Source organism: Pezoporus flaviventris, unplaced genomic scaffold (assembly GCF_033815535.1).
Source record: "Pezoporus flaviventris isolate CSIRO_AGI_PZ_B2104156 unplaced genomic scaffold, CSIRO_AGI_Pfla_v1 ptg000007l, whole genome shotgun sequence".
Classification (NCBI taxonomy): Eukaryota; Metazoa; Chordata; class Aves; order Psittaciformes; family Psittacidae; genus Pezoporus; species Pezoporus flaviventris.
The window spans coordinates 33747594-33768147 of record NW_026892555.1 but is presented as its reverse complement, the minus strand read 5'-3'; the positions used below and the strand labels follow the sequence as shown (position 1 = coordinate 33768147).

The 20554-nt window shown below is 39.4% G+C and overlaps 1 protein-coding gene across 1 annotated transcript in view; it reads right to left on the bottom strand.

Annotated features, from left to right (window-relative positions):
• SLCO5A1 (solute carrier organic anion transporter family member 5A1) overlaps positions 1 to 20554 on the bottom strand; it is a 65850-nt gene that overhangs the window by 8732 nt on the left and 36564 nt on the right. Inside the window, exons 4-5 of the mRNA XM_061448314.1 lie at positions 13286 to 13450; positions 8305 to 8503 (exon numbers count right to left, since the gene is read on the bottom strand). Of these exons, the coding sequence (XP_061304298.1) occupies positions 8305 to 8503; positions 13286 to 13450 (364 nt within the window). The remainder of the gene's footprint in view (positions 1 to 8304; positions 8504 to 13285; positions 13451 to 20554) is intronic.

Here is a 20554-nt window from a genome sequence, read left to right as displayed (position 1 = left end):
GGGTTTGGCAGTATACTCAGAAGGAACTAAAGGAAATTTCAAAGCTGAAGGACACATACAACCCAAAAGTAGGTTCTTCACTATCACAGAACCACAGAATGGTTTGGTTTAGAAGGGACCTTAAAAATCATCTCATTCCAACCCCCCCAGGGACACCTTCCACTAGTCAAGGTGGCTCAAAGCCCCATCCAACCTGGCCTTGGCTCTCTCTATCACAGTTGCTCCAAACAGGCAGTTGAACGCATCTCATCTGCCACAGCAGAGAACTGTATCAACTCTTCACTGGCAATTGACATGCTAGCTTGGGCACATCCTCAAGCAGGATGAAGGTGCAAAGGGACGCCACCAAGGCAGCAGCTCATGGCACTCATCTGAGCTCAGTGGCTCATGCAACAAGGGCCAAATGAAGCACTGCACTGGGACAGCTCCAAGTCCCTCATGACTCACCCTCTCCTCCAGCTAAGCTAGGACCTCTGCATGGCACATCTTGGCCCTGTCTACAGACAGCAAGTCATTTGGAAGCAGTTTTGCTTCCCCAACAAAATGGTGCTTTTTGCTGCCACTAAGAAGAAATCAGCTCTGGTTACAACTGATCACTGGCTGTCACCACCACAGATTTTGACACATGCTAAGTCACACAGTCACCAAATTAACCAACTCCTGTCTTACATACCATGTCATTTCAGCCCTGCTCAAAGCAACTCTCAGGTCACTTAAAAATGTCCAGCTTCAGGCACAAACCATAGAAGAGACACCCAGCTACTCCCCATGCTGAAGGAAAGCACACGGTGATACTGGATTTCTAACATTCCTAGGTTGGGTAAGGGCTAGAGTACCAAAGGAGGAAAAGCAGCAACAGGCACAAAGGCAACCTCAGTGAAAGAAAATAATAGTTAAAAACCCCTATGTAACTCTATATGCAAATTCTGGTTACAGAGAAACAGAGAGAGTTAAAGAGAAAATGGACACTAATTTGTCCGCCAAATAAAAAACAGACTGGTATATCTGGTGTATATAGAGCCAATATCAGAGGATGTAAGATATCAACATTACATCAGAGGATGTAAGATATCAATCTCTATTATCTAGAAGGTCCTCATTAATGAGGAAGTAGTTGATGACCATTGACCATATCATATCTTGTCTTGGGAATTATGTTGGTATGCACAACGTCTCCACGTAATACTGAATTAACTATACTGCCTTGTTTCATCCTGCTCTCAGTATTGTTCAATGACCACTGTTGTTTAAAACTACCTCAAGTAACTCTGATCTAAGCACATCAGTAGATATCCAGAGAATTTTAGCACCTCTTCAGCCATGCAGGAGCTGAACAGGAATCTGGTTTGGGCTGGTGGCTGCAATGTCAAAATCGTGTACACATGCTCACTGACTGTCATGGCTGGGGAGCCCCACGAGGGTTGCCATTTGCTTGCATTCACATCTGCAATGTGTGGGCAGGACCACTGTAAAGGTAAACAGCTGGCATCAGACTTGCTGCACCCCAACTATCCCATGGACCACAAAGGATATTCTTTTGCTCCCATCTTTTACACCCTACTAGACCAGAGACTTGGCTTGGGAGACATTCTACATACGACTATCACCTGTGTCATCCGTCACATCACCTCCTGTCATTAGTGACACTAAAAAGTACGACTGCTGCTTAGTGGCTTCCATTTGACTCATTTTTAATGTATTTATACATCACTATTTGCTTTTGCTGAATATGCTTGTCTTTCCAGGTGGGCACTTTTGCAGCCGATCAAGTATTACTAAGTACCTCTTAAATATTTATTGACTGTCTACTGATCACACAAATCAGGTTCACAAATTTAGCTCTTGGAGCTACTTTACACTTTATGGTCTAGTTGGATGTTAACCAAAGCCTTTCTTAGTGTTTTCTTTCTTGTGCCATAAACAAACAAGGCACAGTTTTAGAAACAAGCTGCTGCTTGACCAGGAAATTAAACATCCAGGATTGATATTGGTTGTGTTGCCTTCTCAGCTACCAGCTGAAACTTGTCTTATTATATCACATTGGATTCCAGAAAGCAATACACAGCAACACATCATATAGCAACAGGCAGACTCTCCCAGTAATCTCTCAACAGAACCTTTTCTCCAATGGAAAACACCGCATCACCAAAACATTCCTCGGGAACATATTGATTTCAGCAGCACAGTGACAAGTTTTTCACACCAACAGGAGAGGCAGCATTTTTTGAGTTTCACACACCCCTCAGCAGCCTGATGAGCTGGATGTCCCAGATGCCTGAACAAGCAGGGACTCCCCAGCCGGGCTGAGAGACCCTTGTGCCCACATCCTGGCTGCCAGCAGAGCTCTGCCACCCTGCACATAGACAAGTCCAGGGACAACCCAGGCTTCCAGGAAAGGTACAGCTTGGGTTGCCCTCCCCAACCTCTCCCACCTTGTGAAATACGTTCTTCTGACCTCTCATTCCACCACCACGCAAACCCATTCTCAGCAGCAGATGGGTTGTGCTGTTCCACAGGCACGAAAGAGAACTCCCTGGCTTGCTCCGCTTACGTGGCTAACTCTCTTCAGCTGCACTGCTGAACATTACCATGACACAGAGCTTAGGAAATCAGCTTAAAAATAAAGGTGAATGAAATCAGGCATGCAACAAATGAGAAGCACGAAACTGGAAACTAAAATGAGGCCACTGTGATAAATTAATCTCTGGGGCATTTTTTGTTTGTCCCAGAAGAAGCCTAAAGTTTACGATACGCAAAGCAAATATGCTCAGATTACTAACAAGCTACTGCAAGCTGTGTCTCTCCAGCTTTCATCACTTTTTGTACCTCTGCACATCACTGTAAGGGGGATTTTTTGGTTGTTTACAGCAAACGCCTTGCATAGAGATATTTTTCCCAACCTTTCAAGAGCACATGATACAAAAATTACCTATTAGCTCTGTTTCCAAAGGCTTGACCTTGACACATTTGTGAGGTGGGCTGATGCCAACCTTAGGAGGTTTAAACATGCCAAGTGAAAGGTCCTACACCTGGGTCAGAGCAATCGCAGACACATCTACAGGTTGGGTGGAGAAGAGTAACAGTTTAATAGGTTCATGTTTTCATCTTTATTACCTTCACTATTCAGTCCTTGTTCACTCCTTTGCCAATGATGAGAAACTAATGAAGGAATTCAGATGCTGGGAACATGACATCTTTACTTACACATATCTATGTAACCCCATTCTCCTCACACTAATCGGCCATTTAGAACATGTTATAACAGATTTCTATGAACACCTCTCCCAGGAGGGCATAAATTTTTCCAGCAGTAAGATAAACCAGAGTACTCTACTAATCCTGCCTTCTGACACTGGGAGACTACCTACTCTCCACAAAGAAAACCTGAGCTTTGACACTTGAATTCTGCACATTGTAGAGTTACCTGTATCGGTCAAAAAAAGCAGGATCTTATGGAAATTGCACCCAAGCTAGTAAGTCCTGCTTGTGAGCTGTAGTCTGTGGGAAAAACAGCTTAGTTTCAATGCATCCACTGCTCTAGACACATAGAATGTCAAAGAAATAGCCGCTCTGCTTGTTTCAGAGATTACAAATACTGCATCTGAGCAGCCAAAGATACCCGGCATGCATGAGCATACTGACAGAAACCAGACCCGAACAACAGCGTTTCCTGAACTATTGTTTCAATTGCAAACAATGACACAGCTTCTTTCATTAACAAGGTTCAACTGCAAGTTTGCTAAACATGTGTGCTGGGACAAAACCCAGAATCCCAACTGACAAATTGCATTTGTTCACTTCTCAGGGAGACTGTTCTTTGTCTCCATGACATGATGCCAGTAAAGCTAATAAAGAGGAGACCTTTATTAGATGTGACTAACAATAAAAATGACTCTAATTCCTAATATTTTGTTTCTAAATCCTGTTTTCCTCTTCAACTGCTACTCTGTGGAAGGTTTGTGGTATAGGAGTAAAATAAGAAAAGTATAGGGTAAGATTTATTGCCTGGAGTTTTTAGAACTCTGACCTGTTATTTCAGCTACCCAGGCTTGGACTGAAATCTCATTGTGCTGGCAGTCAATGTACACATGTTGGAAAACAAAAAGGTAGACTCTCTTCCCATGAGGCTACAGTCTAAATGAAACGGAGTTTAGGAAAAAAACAAAACCCCACAGTGACTGACTATATTTTGGTAACAGCTAAACAAAGAATTGGTTTGCACATGGGTTTATTCATATTTTTTTAGATCAATGTAGTAACCTAGAGGACCAAGGAAATAAAAAGGAAAGGAGACAAGCCCTCACCACAGAATTTTTGTAAAAATATTGGGCTATATGGCAAAAAGGATTATCTTAATTTGATAGCAATATTTTTGGATTGGTATTGAAGGATTTTCTGATGACAGAGATTTGCAGTCTCCTTCTTGGCAAGCAGCTGGAATTGCAGCAGTGATGCAATTTTTGTGTAGCTGTCAAACAAGGGACCCTCTCACTGTGTTAGCTGGACTCCTTTATTGTTATTGTTCTGATCCAATTAGTCACTGCTTTCAAGTTAGTGGATCCAACTGGCTGACTGGACTGAAAGATACAAGAATAACAGAAACCCAAACTGGTGGTACAAAAGGAAGAACAGAATTACATTTTTTTATGTCAAGTGCCTCAGTAAGTCAACTGTATGCTTTAACTAAACCTTAATTGTACCAAATCAACAGAAAGCAATCAAAAAGAGTCTGCTTTGACTCGTCACATACCAGAAATATGAGAAAAGAAACTGAACTAATTCAGTAATCTGTCACTGTGAGTGAGTTCCCAATAAAGCCTGTTTTAGTTGCTATATATCACAAAACATAGAAGAGACAGGTCCACAACCAACCAAAGCAGCTCATCGCTGCTATTTCATCTTTATTCAGCACTGGTGAGGCCACACCTGCAGTGCTGGGTCCAGTTCTGGGCTTCCCAGTAAAAGAGAATCATGGACATACTGGAGAGAATGCAGCAAAGGGCCACTAAGGAGCTGAAGGAACTGGACCATCCATCCTCTCAGGAAAAGCAGAGAGAGCTGGGTCTGTCCGGCTGAAGTTTCAGGGATCTCACCAATGTATTTAAATACCTGAAGGGAGGGTGCAAAGAGGACTGGGTTGGGCTCTTTCCAGTGGTGGGCAGTGACAGGACCAGAGGCAATGGGCACAACCTGAAACACAGGATGTTCCCTCTGAATAGGAAATACTTTTTCACTGTGAGGGTGACTGAGAAGCGAGCGGCACGGGTTGTCCAGAGAGGCTGTGGAGCTACCCTCCTCAGAGATACTCAAAAGCTGTCTGGACAAGAAGACAATTCACCAATTCAGGAATCCCCATTCAGATGATTATGGTGCAAGAAAAGGGATGCTGTATTTATTGTGGTTTGTAAGACTCCTTACACTCTGTTCAAATACCAAACACACCTTCAGAGGCAATCCTCTAAGCAGGTTCTAAAGTGTTGAGATGTATAATACAGAGATGCCCTTGACCTTCCTGATAGCAGAGCTGCTGATGACACACCAATAACAGCAAAACTGCTTGTTTCTAACATAAACCAGCAGAAAATCCTTGTAAATGTATTCTAATCTGTGCATGCCTCCAGGTCCCATTCACTTCATTGCAGTTAGAAAAATAGTGAGTTATGAAACATACTGAATTATGAAATATCATTGCCTACTTTGCTGAGTACCAGCATGTACCTACTTTTATGTTAACTAGACACCAGCTTATCCTTCTCCTCTGTACTGGTTTATGTTTCAGCTCATCTAAGGAAAAAAAAAAACCCTACTTCCTGAGTGTAAAAGAAAACAGTACAAGTGAACATGTTTGTCCAGAGACGATTCTCCTGCAGGGTATGTCTACATTGCCCAAGGTAGCTGACATCTCCGGGCTGCTGTCAGCAGAGGTAGTTCAGATCAGACTGGCAAAGCCATGTTAAGGTAGAGCATCATGCAAGGCATTTCTCTGAACCAAGAGCTGTACTGCTTCTCCTATTCAATCTAGCCTGTTGAACCAGCTCTGATGTCCATACACTGCACTTCATTGGAACTTGAGACTGAAGCATGTGTTTTATTAAACCTCAAAATGAAAGCATGCTTTTTTGTTACGTGAACAATACCATTCTTTGATGTCTGAGTTAAAGAGCCTACCAAGTAAATGACTGGAAGCTATCAAATGATTTTGATCATGAAGATTTACAGAATGTTTATCTTGTCAGATATTCAAGCTGAATTTATGTGTAGTGTTACTTCTTTATTATCATTTTGATAATAAATTTGGATTTGATCCTGCATTAAAAAAATCCTATAGAGCTGGGGCTGCAAACTCCTGAACCATGCTATATAACATCCTGGTATTTCTGATGATATTACACTCTGCATACTGATTTGAAAGAATTGATATACCTCAACACCTTTGAGAATTTTGCCATTATCATGTCTCGCCCCTTTTCTCTCTAAGAACAATTAGATGAAGGTGGTAAAGTAATGCTGCTGCAGAATTTCAGAACAGCTGTGAATTAAGTGCCTATTTCAATTCATGCTATGAATTTACTGTAAACGTTATTACCTACTGGAAAAAAAAAAAATTGATACTCTTCCAGTTCCAGTGTGAAGGATATGTGTTACATAGCAATAGTTTGCCTTGTCTTCAATTTAGAAATAGATTTAAATTACATAGCACTTTTTCACAAACAGAAGACTACAGCCCTCTCATTAGCCAGGCAGGGACATTCTGACTTACCACACAGTTCAGTCAACTGCTATCTGAAACTATGTTTTAATTCCTCATAATTTTCATTTCTTCATCTCCACCCACAGGCTGCCACCAACATCATAGCAGGTGGACAATCATACATTCCAACTCCTTCTCATCCTCATTCTCTCCTTCTTCAGCCCACTATGCTCAAGCAAGAACATATCACCATGCTACTCCCCTCTACAATCAGCCTCTCAGCACCAAGCTTTAACTCTAGGTTATTAAGAACACAAAGGAATAAACCAGCTTTCCATCAGGTCATGACTTTCAGTTGCTGTTTTCCCTTGTCCTAGGATAAAGGTTTGACAGCAATGTAATAACACCCAGCAACACGCAATGTGAAATATTCTCTGTGTAAACAATGCCTATTTTCTTCTGCTCTTGCTTCCCATTTTGTCTCTTTGTTTTTCACTTGGCTTACTCAGTGCCCCACTGCAGTTCTTCTTTTTCCCATTTGATCTTATCTTTTCCTGCTTCACACTTCTACATTCTCTTCCAAACCTCAAAATGTTAGTTGTGTCCAGAGCTGGCCTTTAAAAGCAAGATATTCACGTGGATCTTATACCTGGCACCTGGCCATAAATAAAAGGCGGATGTTGTCTCAGATCTAAAAGAAAAGGGATAAATTGCTTCAGGTAAGTTAGTGCTCTTCAAATGCTTACTCTGTTCTAGTGTTTAAGCTACATGAAGGCAGCAGTTTGGGGGAGAAGGTAATGAACAAAATAAGCAAGAAAATTAAAGATCATGGTCAGGCTTCTGAGGAAATACCTTCCAGCAGAACACCTTCTTACAACTTCTATCACACTGTCTTCCTTCCAAATATCCCCCTTTTTTTTTAAATGCCCTTCCATGCATTTCTTAATGTCTCAGTTTAAATCCCTCACTCTAAATACCTTCCTCCCTCCATAACTTTTTTTTCATTATAGCTTTTCTCCTTCTCAATATAACTGAGAGGGGTTCTGATTTAGTTGCTGTCTTGATGATGACCCAGCAAGTGCTGAGGGCATTCATACAACTAGTAAGTGGTTCAGAAGCAGTTCACACCACTAACATTGATAGCACATGCCCAAGTGTTTCCTCTCAAACAGGGAGTGTAGACCTAAGACGCTATTATGATGATAATAAACAAACCTATTCAGAAATAATCTTTATAATCCCTTTAGTATTTTCACAATTTTCATGGTCAGAAAACATTTTGAAACACCAGCTAAAGTCTGAGCACTTCTATGGGACACTATTCCTTCTTTCCTGCAAAAATCACTGAAGCCCATTCTGATGCATTTTCCCACCCCACAAAAAGGTGAGGCATTACATACCCTTCATTATATAACCTTCACTATAAACCAGATGTAAAAAAAAAAAGGACCACACACCATAACAGTGTGTGTTTATATCACAATACTCACCAAATTCTCATTTGAACAATGTGGCTTCTTCAGTATATCAGCCATCAGAATTTTTTATATTTCTTTACCATTTTCTTTATTGGAAAATCATGGTTTTGCCACAGATGATTCCAAGATACTTACCCAGTAGTGTAAGGTATATTTATTCCCCCTAGATTAATGCTTTCACATCCAACAATGAAGAGAGTTGAAAAGCACAGCAGAGATACACCACTGCAGATCATAGCCAACTTTGCAGACTCTCTCGCACCAAGTTTCAGTTTTTTTATAATGTAGCCACCAAGGACAATACCAACACCAGCACTTGGAACAATAATCACACCTGCCAGGAAGAAATTCAAGCAACATTAAAACGGGACCTATAGAAATGGTATAAAACATAAAAATTGGTTTCATTCCCTAATTAGATGACTGCAAATGCTGTACTAAGATCTCCATTGTCTAATTCTCTGTTAGCAAACTGAGTCAGACTTTTCAAACCTCTGGAGTGTTGTCAAAGAATTAATAAAAGCCTCCTTATGATATTACCAGCAGCCAAAGCACAATAAGAGAACTATTGTACTGACAAGCAGAAACATTGCTTTGTATTTATTTTAGAATGGGGAGAAGGGCTACATATTGCCTCAGTTTAAGTACTGAAAACTTGAAGAAATCCAGATTTGGACGTGAATCTTCTTCTCCCTACTCTCACAATTAATGCCAGTGAATCACAAGTGTTAACCTCAGGCCAGACCCCAGAAGTCTGCCCACCTGGGAGTGCACATATGAGCCAGGCTGCTAATTCTGCCTTCTAAATATTTAACTTAAGCTTTCCTGTGTCAGCACCCTCATTCATCTTGGCACAGCCACCTGGAGTATAAATTGATCAAACACAATTAGAGAAATTAAGATACTAGAATTAGTATTTGGGTAAGTTTAAGACACAAAAGATGGGCCATGAAATTCCTCTTGCTCTGCTGCTGTAGTTGTAGCAGTTCAGCAGCACATCACCAGTCCGTCCTCATTTGTCAGGGCCTAAGGAGGCATTAAATCTGAGAATGTCTTGCACATCTTCACTTATCTTGGCTTTTGCTTTTCACTGACATGTAAAAAGGTCTTTAAATTAGGTTTTTGCTAACAAAGATGCATTCCCCATAAATATGGAATTTCAACAACTTTTGGCAGCTTCATCTACTTGGAAGTAGCTATACTTTATAATCCAAACTCTTAAAGATGTTGATCTTCTTTTTAAAGAAGCCAGCAGGACTATAATTTGCAAGTATCCTTAATACTATTGCAAAGTATTCCCATTCTCTGACAATTTCTCTAAAGTTGAGGGGGACATTATTTTTATCAAAATGCTGAGATCATGAAAATACAAATAAAAGGTAAAAATACTTGCTGCTTTAATTATACTGCCATCACCAATGGCATTATAAAATAAAATGTCATTTCATGAGGAAGCTTTTTAATAATAACCCTCCACAGAATCAAAACCAGTCTTTCTCATAGAGCAGAAATTAGATGCTTAAGTCCTCCTAGGAGAATTAAATGATTTTCACAAAGTTCAAAGCTGTTATCTCTCTTGAGCCTTTATATCTCTCACATTCAATGACTGAATATGAACAAGGAAGAGAAATAATGCAAATCCTTTTACTTGCACTGAGAATGTTCTCTCTGGGTAAAAATTGTAACTCAGCCATCTGAGTCTACTAGGCGTGCCCTGCTCTATGAAATCTGTGTCAGAGAAGCTGACATCCATACCAAAGGCAGATCAGGATCACTTGCAACGTCTTCTAAAACACCTCTGTTAGTTGAATCAAATTCCATGGACCTAATCCATGGCTATATCAGTTATATGAACTAAGGATCTAGCCCAAGGTAAGAGCTTATTGACAATAAATTAACCTCAGTATTTTATTCTTCCTTCCACCTTATAGCTTAGGCTTGAGTGCTCAACCTCTTTTGGACCTGAATTTACCTTTTCTTTCTTATTCTCTTGAAAGCATGGATATTGGAAAAGCCTTGCACTAGAACTGAGACTCTGTGTGTCTGCGTCTAGTACCTTGTAAAAACTGAGCATGTCAATATTTTGCTAGGCATTAGGTTAGTGGTTCTTCCATTAGTGAGCTACCCTGTGCTGCTGTTTTCATCCATCTTCTGACACACCATGAAGATCAGAACATTAAACACAAGAAGAACACAAGCAAATTGCCCGTCAAGGCTCACTCTCATTCAGAAAGATGGAAAGGTTGGATGAAAGCCTACACACAAGATGTATAAAGACCAATTCTCCATGCAAAGTAGAGCTGGTGATGGAGCTCTCTCTCTGGGAGAAACTGGAAGGGCAAGAACAGATTTTGCTGTTTGTGGTGAAGGCTGTAGAAAGAGGCACTCATTCCCTTCCTGTCAGGAAGCCTGACAGGTTCTTTTGCCCTAAGTACAAACTCTTCATCCTTATGCCCCTCTCTTTCCACAGAGAATGTGAAATCAGAAGTGATGTACTGTCAAAGGAATGCAGCTCTTCCGGGCGACTTTCCAGGGCAAAGCAAAGCATGTACATCTAATCAGGAGACACATTCTTCTTTTTCAAAGGCATTTAGAGGAATAAAGCTTAAGATTCAATACTAAGCTGTTGCACTGCACTCTCCTTCATTTTATAATGACAGCTTGGCTTATAGGAATCGTGCGTGTGCTAAATACACTCCTGGATACAGTGCTCCAAGGCAATATCAGCTTTCAGTCAGCAATTTTCAAGCTTTGTCCTTTTTGCTGCTGTCAGGATACTGCAGCACTTGAGGCTTGCCACAGCAGCAAGAGATGATCTTAACAGCCACTAATAGTCTGGCAACAGAAAACTGCAGTATCTGCTAAGCAGGCTACACTTCCAAAGGGAATAAAATGGACATTTTCAAACTAATTCTGTCTGAAATATATATTATACCTTTTCTAAAGCTAAAGATAGATCCAATGCATTTGTAACCATTTTAGCAGATGTTACCAGAACAGTGTTTTATGACATATAGTGCACAGTTCTTCCAATTACAAATTATTTGAATTGTAACTCTCTCTTTCAAATGTAAATATGTTAACAAAGCACCTGAAATTTTAACCTAAGATCTACCTGTACTCTATAAAGTCAGAGTTCTTTGTGTTTTTTTCTTGGACTTAAAGCCTGGAGGCTAAATGCCATCTTCTCTACACACAATAAACAAAACTCCAAGCAAGACAAGACTGAAGCACAAGCTGCACAAGTTCAAGACATAAAGTTTGGCACATGGCATTTTTGCTGATGATTAATGCTAGGTTTGTTTAAAAAATGGAAAGAAATTGAGACTTAATGAAAGAATTGTTGGCTATGAATTGAGATAGAAAATTACCAATAATAACTTCACATTACTCACATGAAGGGATTCAGCAAACACATGTACTCAGTTGGCAATGCACATACAAGTGTAGATGTAGTAATATAAATAACATGTTAAGTCCTCCTTTTATTAGCCAGAAGTCTGTAAACTGGGCATGTCTTTAACTAATTAGCCAGTAGCTACAAAAAGAATTTATAAAACTAGTAACAACTGTTGATTTTAATGCTAAGTTTAGGAGTTGGGGTTCTGGAAGCAGCGCTCACTTGTCTGTGTTGCACATCCAGCCTAAGCTATTCCATCTTCTGCTTCTGGTTCATTATAATAGTCTTTATCAAGTAATTTATAATAGGGAAAACAACACAGCTTCACACTCTGGAGAGGGTCACATCACTTTTTTCTCTTTTAATGTACTAGCTGTTGAATATCTTGTCTAGCAATGTTTTTGATTTATCCTGAGAACAAAGCAACTTACAGAGTATCAAACCCATCAAGACTCATTACAGCACATGTGTAGCTACCCTAAACTTCTGATAGAATCAGGTTCCCATCAATCAATGTTTCCTCCCTTTATGCAGTACACAGGTATTTCATGCCCTGAAGAAAATCTCATCTCAACAAGCTCTCAAACAGAACTATATGGTGCTTTTCTGATGTTTCCCCTCTGCAGTCTAGAGAAACTCATATTTCTTCCAGCCACTGCAGATGATACATGATTCCTGAGTGCGGTCTGTGTGTCTTCTCTCTTTCTTCTGCTACTTTTTGTCTTTTCCTTGACTGAGTCCCTGGGCAGCTTCACCCCATACTTCACCCCTGTTCCCACAACTCACTCTCCACTCCATCACTCCTTCTCACACAGAAGATCTGGAAACATGGGAGAGCAAAGAACTAACATGCTTTGCAATTAGCAGCTATTCTGTATGGGAAGTACTATGGAGAAGTCAAAAAGATGCTTACAAAGATAAGCGTCTTTGATGCCCCTAGGAGAGAGGGAAGATGGTCTGCATGACACAGGCCCCAATTCTGTACAATATTTCGGCCCCTTTCCCTAGGGAAGTTCACACCTTGCCGTCCCGCAGAGCAATATAAAGCTTAAAATGTAGTACTTTATAGCTCTGTTAGAAGTTGTGCTTGGCTGTACATTGCTGCTGCAACAGCAGGGAAAGAACCACACCTGCAGAACAGGGGTCTCAGACCTAGAAACACAGGTGGGAAAGGATCTGGGGAGCTCTCTGGGCTAGACTGGATTGTTACACACTCAGTGTGAAAAAGTAAATAAGGAGAAAACCACCAGTCTGGAGGGGAGAGATAACTGAAGTATGGGACAGATAAATCTTAACTCGTCACTGGGGAAGAAAAAAAGATTAGGGCATTTTAAAGATCAAAGAGGAAGTAAAATTCACAGAAAATAAGAACAGCCTTCAAAAATCTTCAAAAATCACAAATTGCAGTAACGCCTATTGGGTCTCTAGCCTGTTTTTATTGTTTTTTCCCCTCCTTGAAGACCATTATTGTATTATAAAATGTCTGTCTAGGCTTATGTAAAAGCCCCCAGCCCTGTAACAATATAAATGGGTTCACATTTTACTAAACACATATAACAAACATCAAAAAATTGCCTGAATATCTACAGAATACACAAAGCTGTATCCAATCTCCTGTTCCAACAAGCACATTTTTGGTTCATTTCTACATTGAATCATCTCATTAGTTGAAGAAAACCAGCCCTTCCAAGGTTATACTATGTGGCAATTCCTTACCAGTGTAGATGCTGGCATTGGAAGCTGGGATGCCAAACTGTGACTCGATGAACTTGGGAATGAAGGTAATAAAAGCTGTGACAATGGCACTCTCAGCTGTGTATGACAAACTCACAAAAAGGAATGTCATGTTGCTTAAGATCCTGACAGCTGCTCTTGGAAGTTCTATAAAATGACAAAAATTACAAACAAATGTTATCAATAATGAGCTAGAAACAAAAGTAAACTGAAACCAACTTCATTTTCTCTGAGATAGACTGGCAAGAATGGCTTGCTAGCATCTGGCTACATCTGCTAAGCGGAAGGAAGACTGCATATTTGGGATTGCAATCTTCACTGTCTGCTCGTACCCTATCTCACTGCATCGCCCCAGGGCTGCAGTCCTACTTTTCACACATGCAACTGAGGTCTGTTTTAACAAAATAATCTGAAGAAACAGGGTCTACATAGTAACAGTCTAAAAGAAAAAAAAAAAAAAACAAAAACAAAACAGCAATAAAATGTAGCAATTTTGGAGGTATTCTGATGTCTCAGTTTGAAATTCTCTATAACATGTCACACTTGTGAACCAACAGCACTCAGTTCTGCACTCCACAGGAGGAAAACAGATCACATACTCCCCCCCTGTAACTCTGCTTCAAGGACCATGCTTGAAAACTAAGATAATAATATCAAAATTTTGAAAAAAGAACAAAAAGATTTTTAATTAAATATTTTTCTATACAATTTAGAAGTATCTACTATAAATGCAAAGTATATACTGAAAAATTATGTCAGTGATATCACTGAATCTCAACATAGTTTACATACAACTCGTTTAATATTCTCAGAAGGGGTGAAACAATTAAAAATGAGAATACATCATTAACTTAAATTGAAGAAGTATTCACAGATGTTGCAATAATTCTCAAATTGAATATCAAAACCCCATGAAATTCAGCACTGTAGTTAAAAGAAACTCCTAAATAATTCTAAGTGAGTCTTGTAGTGATGTCAAATTATCATCACAAGATGATATCTCTATTCAAGACAACTTTTTCAGATTAGACAGTGTGATTTTAAACTTTCTTCTTTTTCCTGGAGCTTATACCAAGATCAGACCTTCTCTTCAAATGTTATATCTAACCTACTATGGTTTGGGGTTTTTTATTTGCTTTTCACTTTGTACAAAAAAATGAATGCTGCTTGAATCAAAGCCCATTGAATTCAATGACAACAGCACCCATTAGAAATGTAGCACGCTGAGTAAGAGCTCTGGATTGAGAATTTCAATGATGTTAAAAGTTGTCAAGTCAAAAATCTGTCTTCCTTTCTACATTGATTCCAGTAGGTTATATATATTAAAGCAAACAGAATTTAGACTCCTGTCATGTCAAAACTTGTCAGGCTGCAAATTAGCACGTAAGTTGTCTTACTGCATTTAGTCTTAGCTTATGCCACTTGTCAAAATTTATATTGAGTTCATTATGAGTACAGGGTTTATAATTTTAATGTAGTCAAATGCTCCCTTACTGCTCCCTATGAAGAAATGTATTAAATGTTAAATACAAAACTTGGAAATAAGTAATGAATAAATCATTAAGAAGCATTCATATATTATAATCTTCATGGTTTTTACCACCTACAGCTTTTTTTACAAATATATGTGTCTGCTTGCAGTAGAAAAACAGAAAGAAACAAGATAACAGGAGAATGAGACAGTATAGTCAATGTGAATATATGGAAACTGTAACACAACTGTGTACCTTCAGAAACTACATTACAGTGGCAAGTTTAGATAAAATAGTATCAGTAATTGTTCGTAAATATGACGCATGCTTAAAATACAGCTGCACAAAATTTATCTCATTGTTCAAAAGGAAATGAAAGAGAGAGAGAAAAAAAAAAGATCTAAAATACCATCAGATGTCAGCCCTCAAATCTCACCAGCTTCAGCTTTGTGTCTGTTTTGGGGTTGGGTTGGGTTAGCTGATGGGGACTTAGATGGAAAAAGAAATCTAAGGGTAACAACCAAGATGCTCTAACCCAGCTTTTGCAAAGCCTCTCATGGGGCTACATGATGAAGTTTAAAACGGCTGCCACAGGGCTGCAGTAGGGCAGCTGTAACAGGATTTCCACAGGGACAAGGTGCAGGATTGAGTGCTTCGCCCCCTGTAGCAGAAGCAAGAGCTTATGACCATACCGCTGCTGCTGCTGCAAGACAGGAGTCAGGAAGCAGAAAGAGGGAATGCCAGAAGTGAAACTGAGCTATTTGGTGGCAGCTGTTCACCAGTGCTAAAAACATGTAGAAGAAAATTAATAAGATAGCAACTCTCAGAAGACTGGGTATTAGAAAGAGAACTATAATTTCACTAGTACGATGAACTAAGTGCTTTTTGTAGAAATGAACTGGAAGTCCCTGGCCAGGGGGTAAATTAAAGATCTTTGCTAAATCCATTACTTTACAGGGCATGGCATAAATATCATAATACCTGGTAAAGTTTAGCTCTTCCTGGTAAAAGTGAGCTTCAGGAAAATGTCTGGTTTAGTATTTTTGATCTAAAGATACTGAAGAACTAATAAGGTAATAAACTGCAGAGTTAACAAACATTTTGCTCTGATGTTTGGATGTAGAGCTGTACCTTCTGTTGACTCCTACTTGTATCTTATCTGAGCACTCAGTCTAAAGGTCATTATTAATTTCAAAACTAATTAAAATTTTGAAATTGGATTTCTACTGATAAATAGATAAAACTTCAGTGTCTTAGAATAAGCACAAGTTCTCTTACACCCATGTGAAGGATTCTTCAGTGAACAGCTCTGCTGATTACTATCATTTTTGGTATGAAATGAAACAGCTTATTTGCGTATGCTGCATTAACAGACACCACCTGAAGCAGTTGAGACTTGAAGCTCTTTGTGATTTATACACAGAAACTGTCTGGCATACATGGAAAAGATGCTATATGGTAAGAAATTCTCCAATAAAAAATAATTATTCAGAATTAGGTTTTCCCTGCTTTCCTCCTATGATTACAGTTCAAATCCTGTGTGACAAAATCTGTATTACACTTCTGAATTCAGAAACCTGTAATAAAAAGGCATTATAATTGTCTCATATCTTTCAACCACACTAATTCTAGTGAAAAACAAGAACACTAAAAACTTCAAGGATCCTTTGTACTACATAATCAATCATGGATTTAAAACATTCCAATGTCATATTACCTTTGTGTGACTAGACATAGGGCTAGGTTTTGATTTCAAGGCCACTATTAAACCTGTCAGGTTCTGATTTTTAGGTTTTTGAAAAAAAAAAAAAACACCTCTTTTTTTTTTTTTTTTGCAAGTGTGCACCAGAAACAAACCAACGAGAACTTGCAGTTTCTCTCATTCTGTCATTTGAACAAACAAATCTCTATCAACTACATTCCTAAAACTGAAATGATCATTTAGTACACCTGTAAACATGTTTACACTTCTGCGTAGTTATTCCAGTCTTAAAAAATCCTTTCCTTTCCCCTTTCCTTTCCTTTCCTTTCCATGTAACTAAGAGTATATTAAAACCTGCCTTGATGGACTAGTTTGCCAGTCTACCAGGAATTTTCTTCCTTTCAGGGTCTTTGACAATATTCTTTCTCTTGTCAGAATACATTTTCTTTCATTCATGTGTTGGACAACTGCTTGATTCATGGTAACGGAAAAGCATAAGAAAAATCTGCAAGCAATAGAAATATTCATAAATACTGCTCTAAACGACACTTTTGAAGCACTATAAACAGAATTCCAATAAAAAATGAAATAATTCTGACTTCACCTTTTTTCATCATTTTATATATTTTCTTTTATCCCTGTTCTTGTGCATCTAGGCCAAGGTGATGCAATGAATACAACCAAAGGACTAAACCATCCCAGTCTACAGCACTGTCCTCTTGTTGTCCATCATCGAAGCTCCTTGTATGGGTAACACAGGTATTAGCTAAAGGACCTCCTTTCTGTTGGTGCTCCAAGCCTTTGAAGAAGGCTGCCTCCACACCAAGGTCTCAGGGCTAGCTTCCACTCTTTTGGAGCACAAAGCAGAGCCAAGATTTGAAACAGGTTTGTTTATCAGAATGGATATGAGCATTTTTTAATCACACACAACTACTTCCAACAGATCCTGCATGGGGCTAATCACTGAATTCTAAAATAATATTTTCCCATGTATTTAATTTCATTACCTACAAACATACCATTTAAACAACTGCATTCAGCTTGATTCCTCAAGCATTTTCAGGACATGCCTTAAGTACCTGGATGGTGGCCAAATCGCTGAACAGCCCCTAATATCCCCTCAAAAGTAGGGAGTTTCAGAGCAACTTTGATCTGATTGTTACTTTTGTTAACTTGATTTAGAGCAGTTTCTCAAGGCTCCAACTAATGCTGCTCATCACTGCATGGAGTCATGCCGGCCTTTTCTATTTTGAGCTCTTCAAGACAGCCTAAGAAAAGGTAAGGGGGGAGCAACTTGCTCAAGGTCAGGGTCAAAGCAGGATCTCCAGCCCACAGACTGCTGAACTTCCTGACATTTTAAGTGCTCACCAAGAGCCCCGCACACAGACCACTGTCGTCTGCTCCTTTTCTGACTCAACTAGTCTCCAGATACTGCAGAAACTCCAATCCAGATCCTTGGGGAAGCACTGCAGTGGGCTTACCCTACAGCCACCAGCCTTTCAGGAGTTTCTTTTACCTTTGCTGATGCCCTGACGAGTGTTATTAACCTGTCTCTGTCCCTGCCATGGACTCAGTGGGAAGCGCATGTGACAGCTGGTAGACATGAAAAGACAGACATATTTCATATTCCATGTTTAAGTAAGGGCTGTATATAAGGACAAAACTCAATGTATGTATGTATATAAATAAATATATATATATATATATATATATAAAACAAACAAACAACCCACAGACTACAAAATACTCAATACCCTTCAGATTAGATGAGTATATTTTAGGTAACGTATACATATGCTTTCTTTACACTGCTCCTTTATCTGTTGCGCACTAAGTTTCAATACAGAGGTAAGCAAAAAGGACTGCAGATACAGTTTCCATGGACAAAACCCTAAGGGGATTGATATAATAAATGAAAACAGCGGTTTTGTCTGCTCAGGTTCATGATTTATCTGCATGCATGGGACTGAACCATGGCTTCTTCATTAGAAATCTTCTTTAGCTGCCTTTATTTCTTTATTTTTATTAGAGTCCCTATAGGGATGCTGGAGAGGGACTCTTCATTAGAGACTGTAGTGACAGGACAAAGGGTAACGGGTTAAAACTTAAACAGGGGAAGTTTAGGTTGAATATAAGAAGGAAATTCTTTCCTGTTAGGGTGGTGAGGCACTGGAATAGGTTGCCCAGGGAGATTGTGAATGCTCCATCCCTGGCAGTGTTCAAGGCCAGGTTGGACGAGGCCTTGGGTGATATGATTTAGCGTTAGGTGTCCCTGCCCATGGCAGGGGGGTTGGAACTAGATGATCTTAAGGTCCTTTCCAACCCTAACGATTCTATGATTTCTCCCACTAAACTACATCAAGTTTTCTTCCTCCTGTGACCTATTTAATGTTTTATTTAATTCATTTGATATATGTCTCAGAAGCATTCTCCTTCTCACATTTTTTACTTGCAACATAGGTAAGAAAAGACTGGATTCCAAACCCTGCATCTCAAAACATAAGAAAAAGCAAAGATGTATCTGTATTTTTAACTGATCTCAGATCTACTGTGGGCCAAAATAAAGCTCAGGCCACAAGCTGAAGGCTACTCGCAGAATGGAACCAATTTTGGTTTATTTCTTCAGCCTGTACTGGCATCCATTGCAGGAAAAAGGACTCCATCCCTCTCCTGTCATACTTTTTTGATTCTTTTTCATTCATCTTGAGAACTAACCCATGTGAAATTAGGGCAAGTGACAGCAGGCCATGAATCATTCTGCCAGGCTTCCCAGGTAAGATGACACCATATCAGAAGATCAAAACAGTTTCTTCCCTGGGACTTCCCTTACCAAAGCTGCATGGATTTTCAGGGATGGCACTGACCTCTGTCATGACAGATTACAACATCACTGATACTTATTAATACCGAACAGAAGACATGACCTACTAAATCATCAGTCTCCTGGCTACTGCCTAAGTGAAATTTCTGTCCTTCGTGCTATAAAAAGATGAAGCCCTAAAATTCAATGGGAAGTATAAAATGTACATTCATCTCAGAATAAGCAATGCTAAATGACTTAAGACACATGCAATCCTTTTTTCCTTCCCATTATAAATGAAATTTACCTCAACTGAGAAGCCTGAGGCATGATCTCATGCCAAAAAGCCTGCTTAAACTTGAAAAATAATTAAATGATAGCGCATTCCTGCTGCAGGCCCCATTTGCTAGGCTAAATGACACCTAATGGGAAAGCTGTTATCAGCTTATAGCAAAATACTTTTGTCTGCGTTATCTCGACTCGTTTAATATCTTTCTGACATGTGGAATACAAGGCTGCTTCACTGGTAAAGTGTTTCCTCTAGAGAAAATGAAAAGTTTCATGTATGAAAAGCACTAATTTGGTAGCTCCTTTAATATATTAGTATAGGATTTTGTAGAAGGTACGGTACACAATTAGGCAATTACATATCAAAGAAACGTCTAAAATTAGATATACAGAAGTTTTAATTTCTGTGGAAAAAAAAAAAAAAAGTACTGGGAAACTTTCTCCTAAGAGAATACTTGTTTTCTGTGTATCTATTGTGCCTGTAGGGACACAACACAACCTGGAAGGTGAAATTATGTACAGAAACAGAGAACTAGCACCAGGAAACTCATTCAGATGCAGAATACCTGTATGTTTTCCAGGTGTACCTACAGGATGAAGCATCCCCTCTGCTATGACTTCACCTGCAATGACTAGGAAGGAGCCCAGCAAAGACTGAACTCCCCTTCTCACTTCCCCAGGCTAGTGAGAAAACCTCAACAGAGTAGCCCTGAACTACTTCTGCTAATCAGAGGCCAGTAGGTTTGAAGTTAAAAAAAGACCAAACCCACAACTAGCTGTATGTATTTAGGAGAAAACATCATGTACAGGGAGTCAAAAATAAGGGAATAAAGAGTCTTAAAGAAGGAAGTAGACAACACGCTCTTCTTCCTTCTCCACCACTTTTTTCACTACTTTGCAAAGTAGCTAAAGGGAGAACATGGAAAGTTCCGATATTGCAGGTTTACCTTGTTTGCTCTGGACCTTGATTAAGACGCTGTTCTATAAGC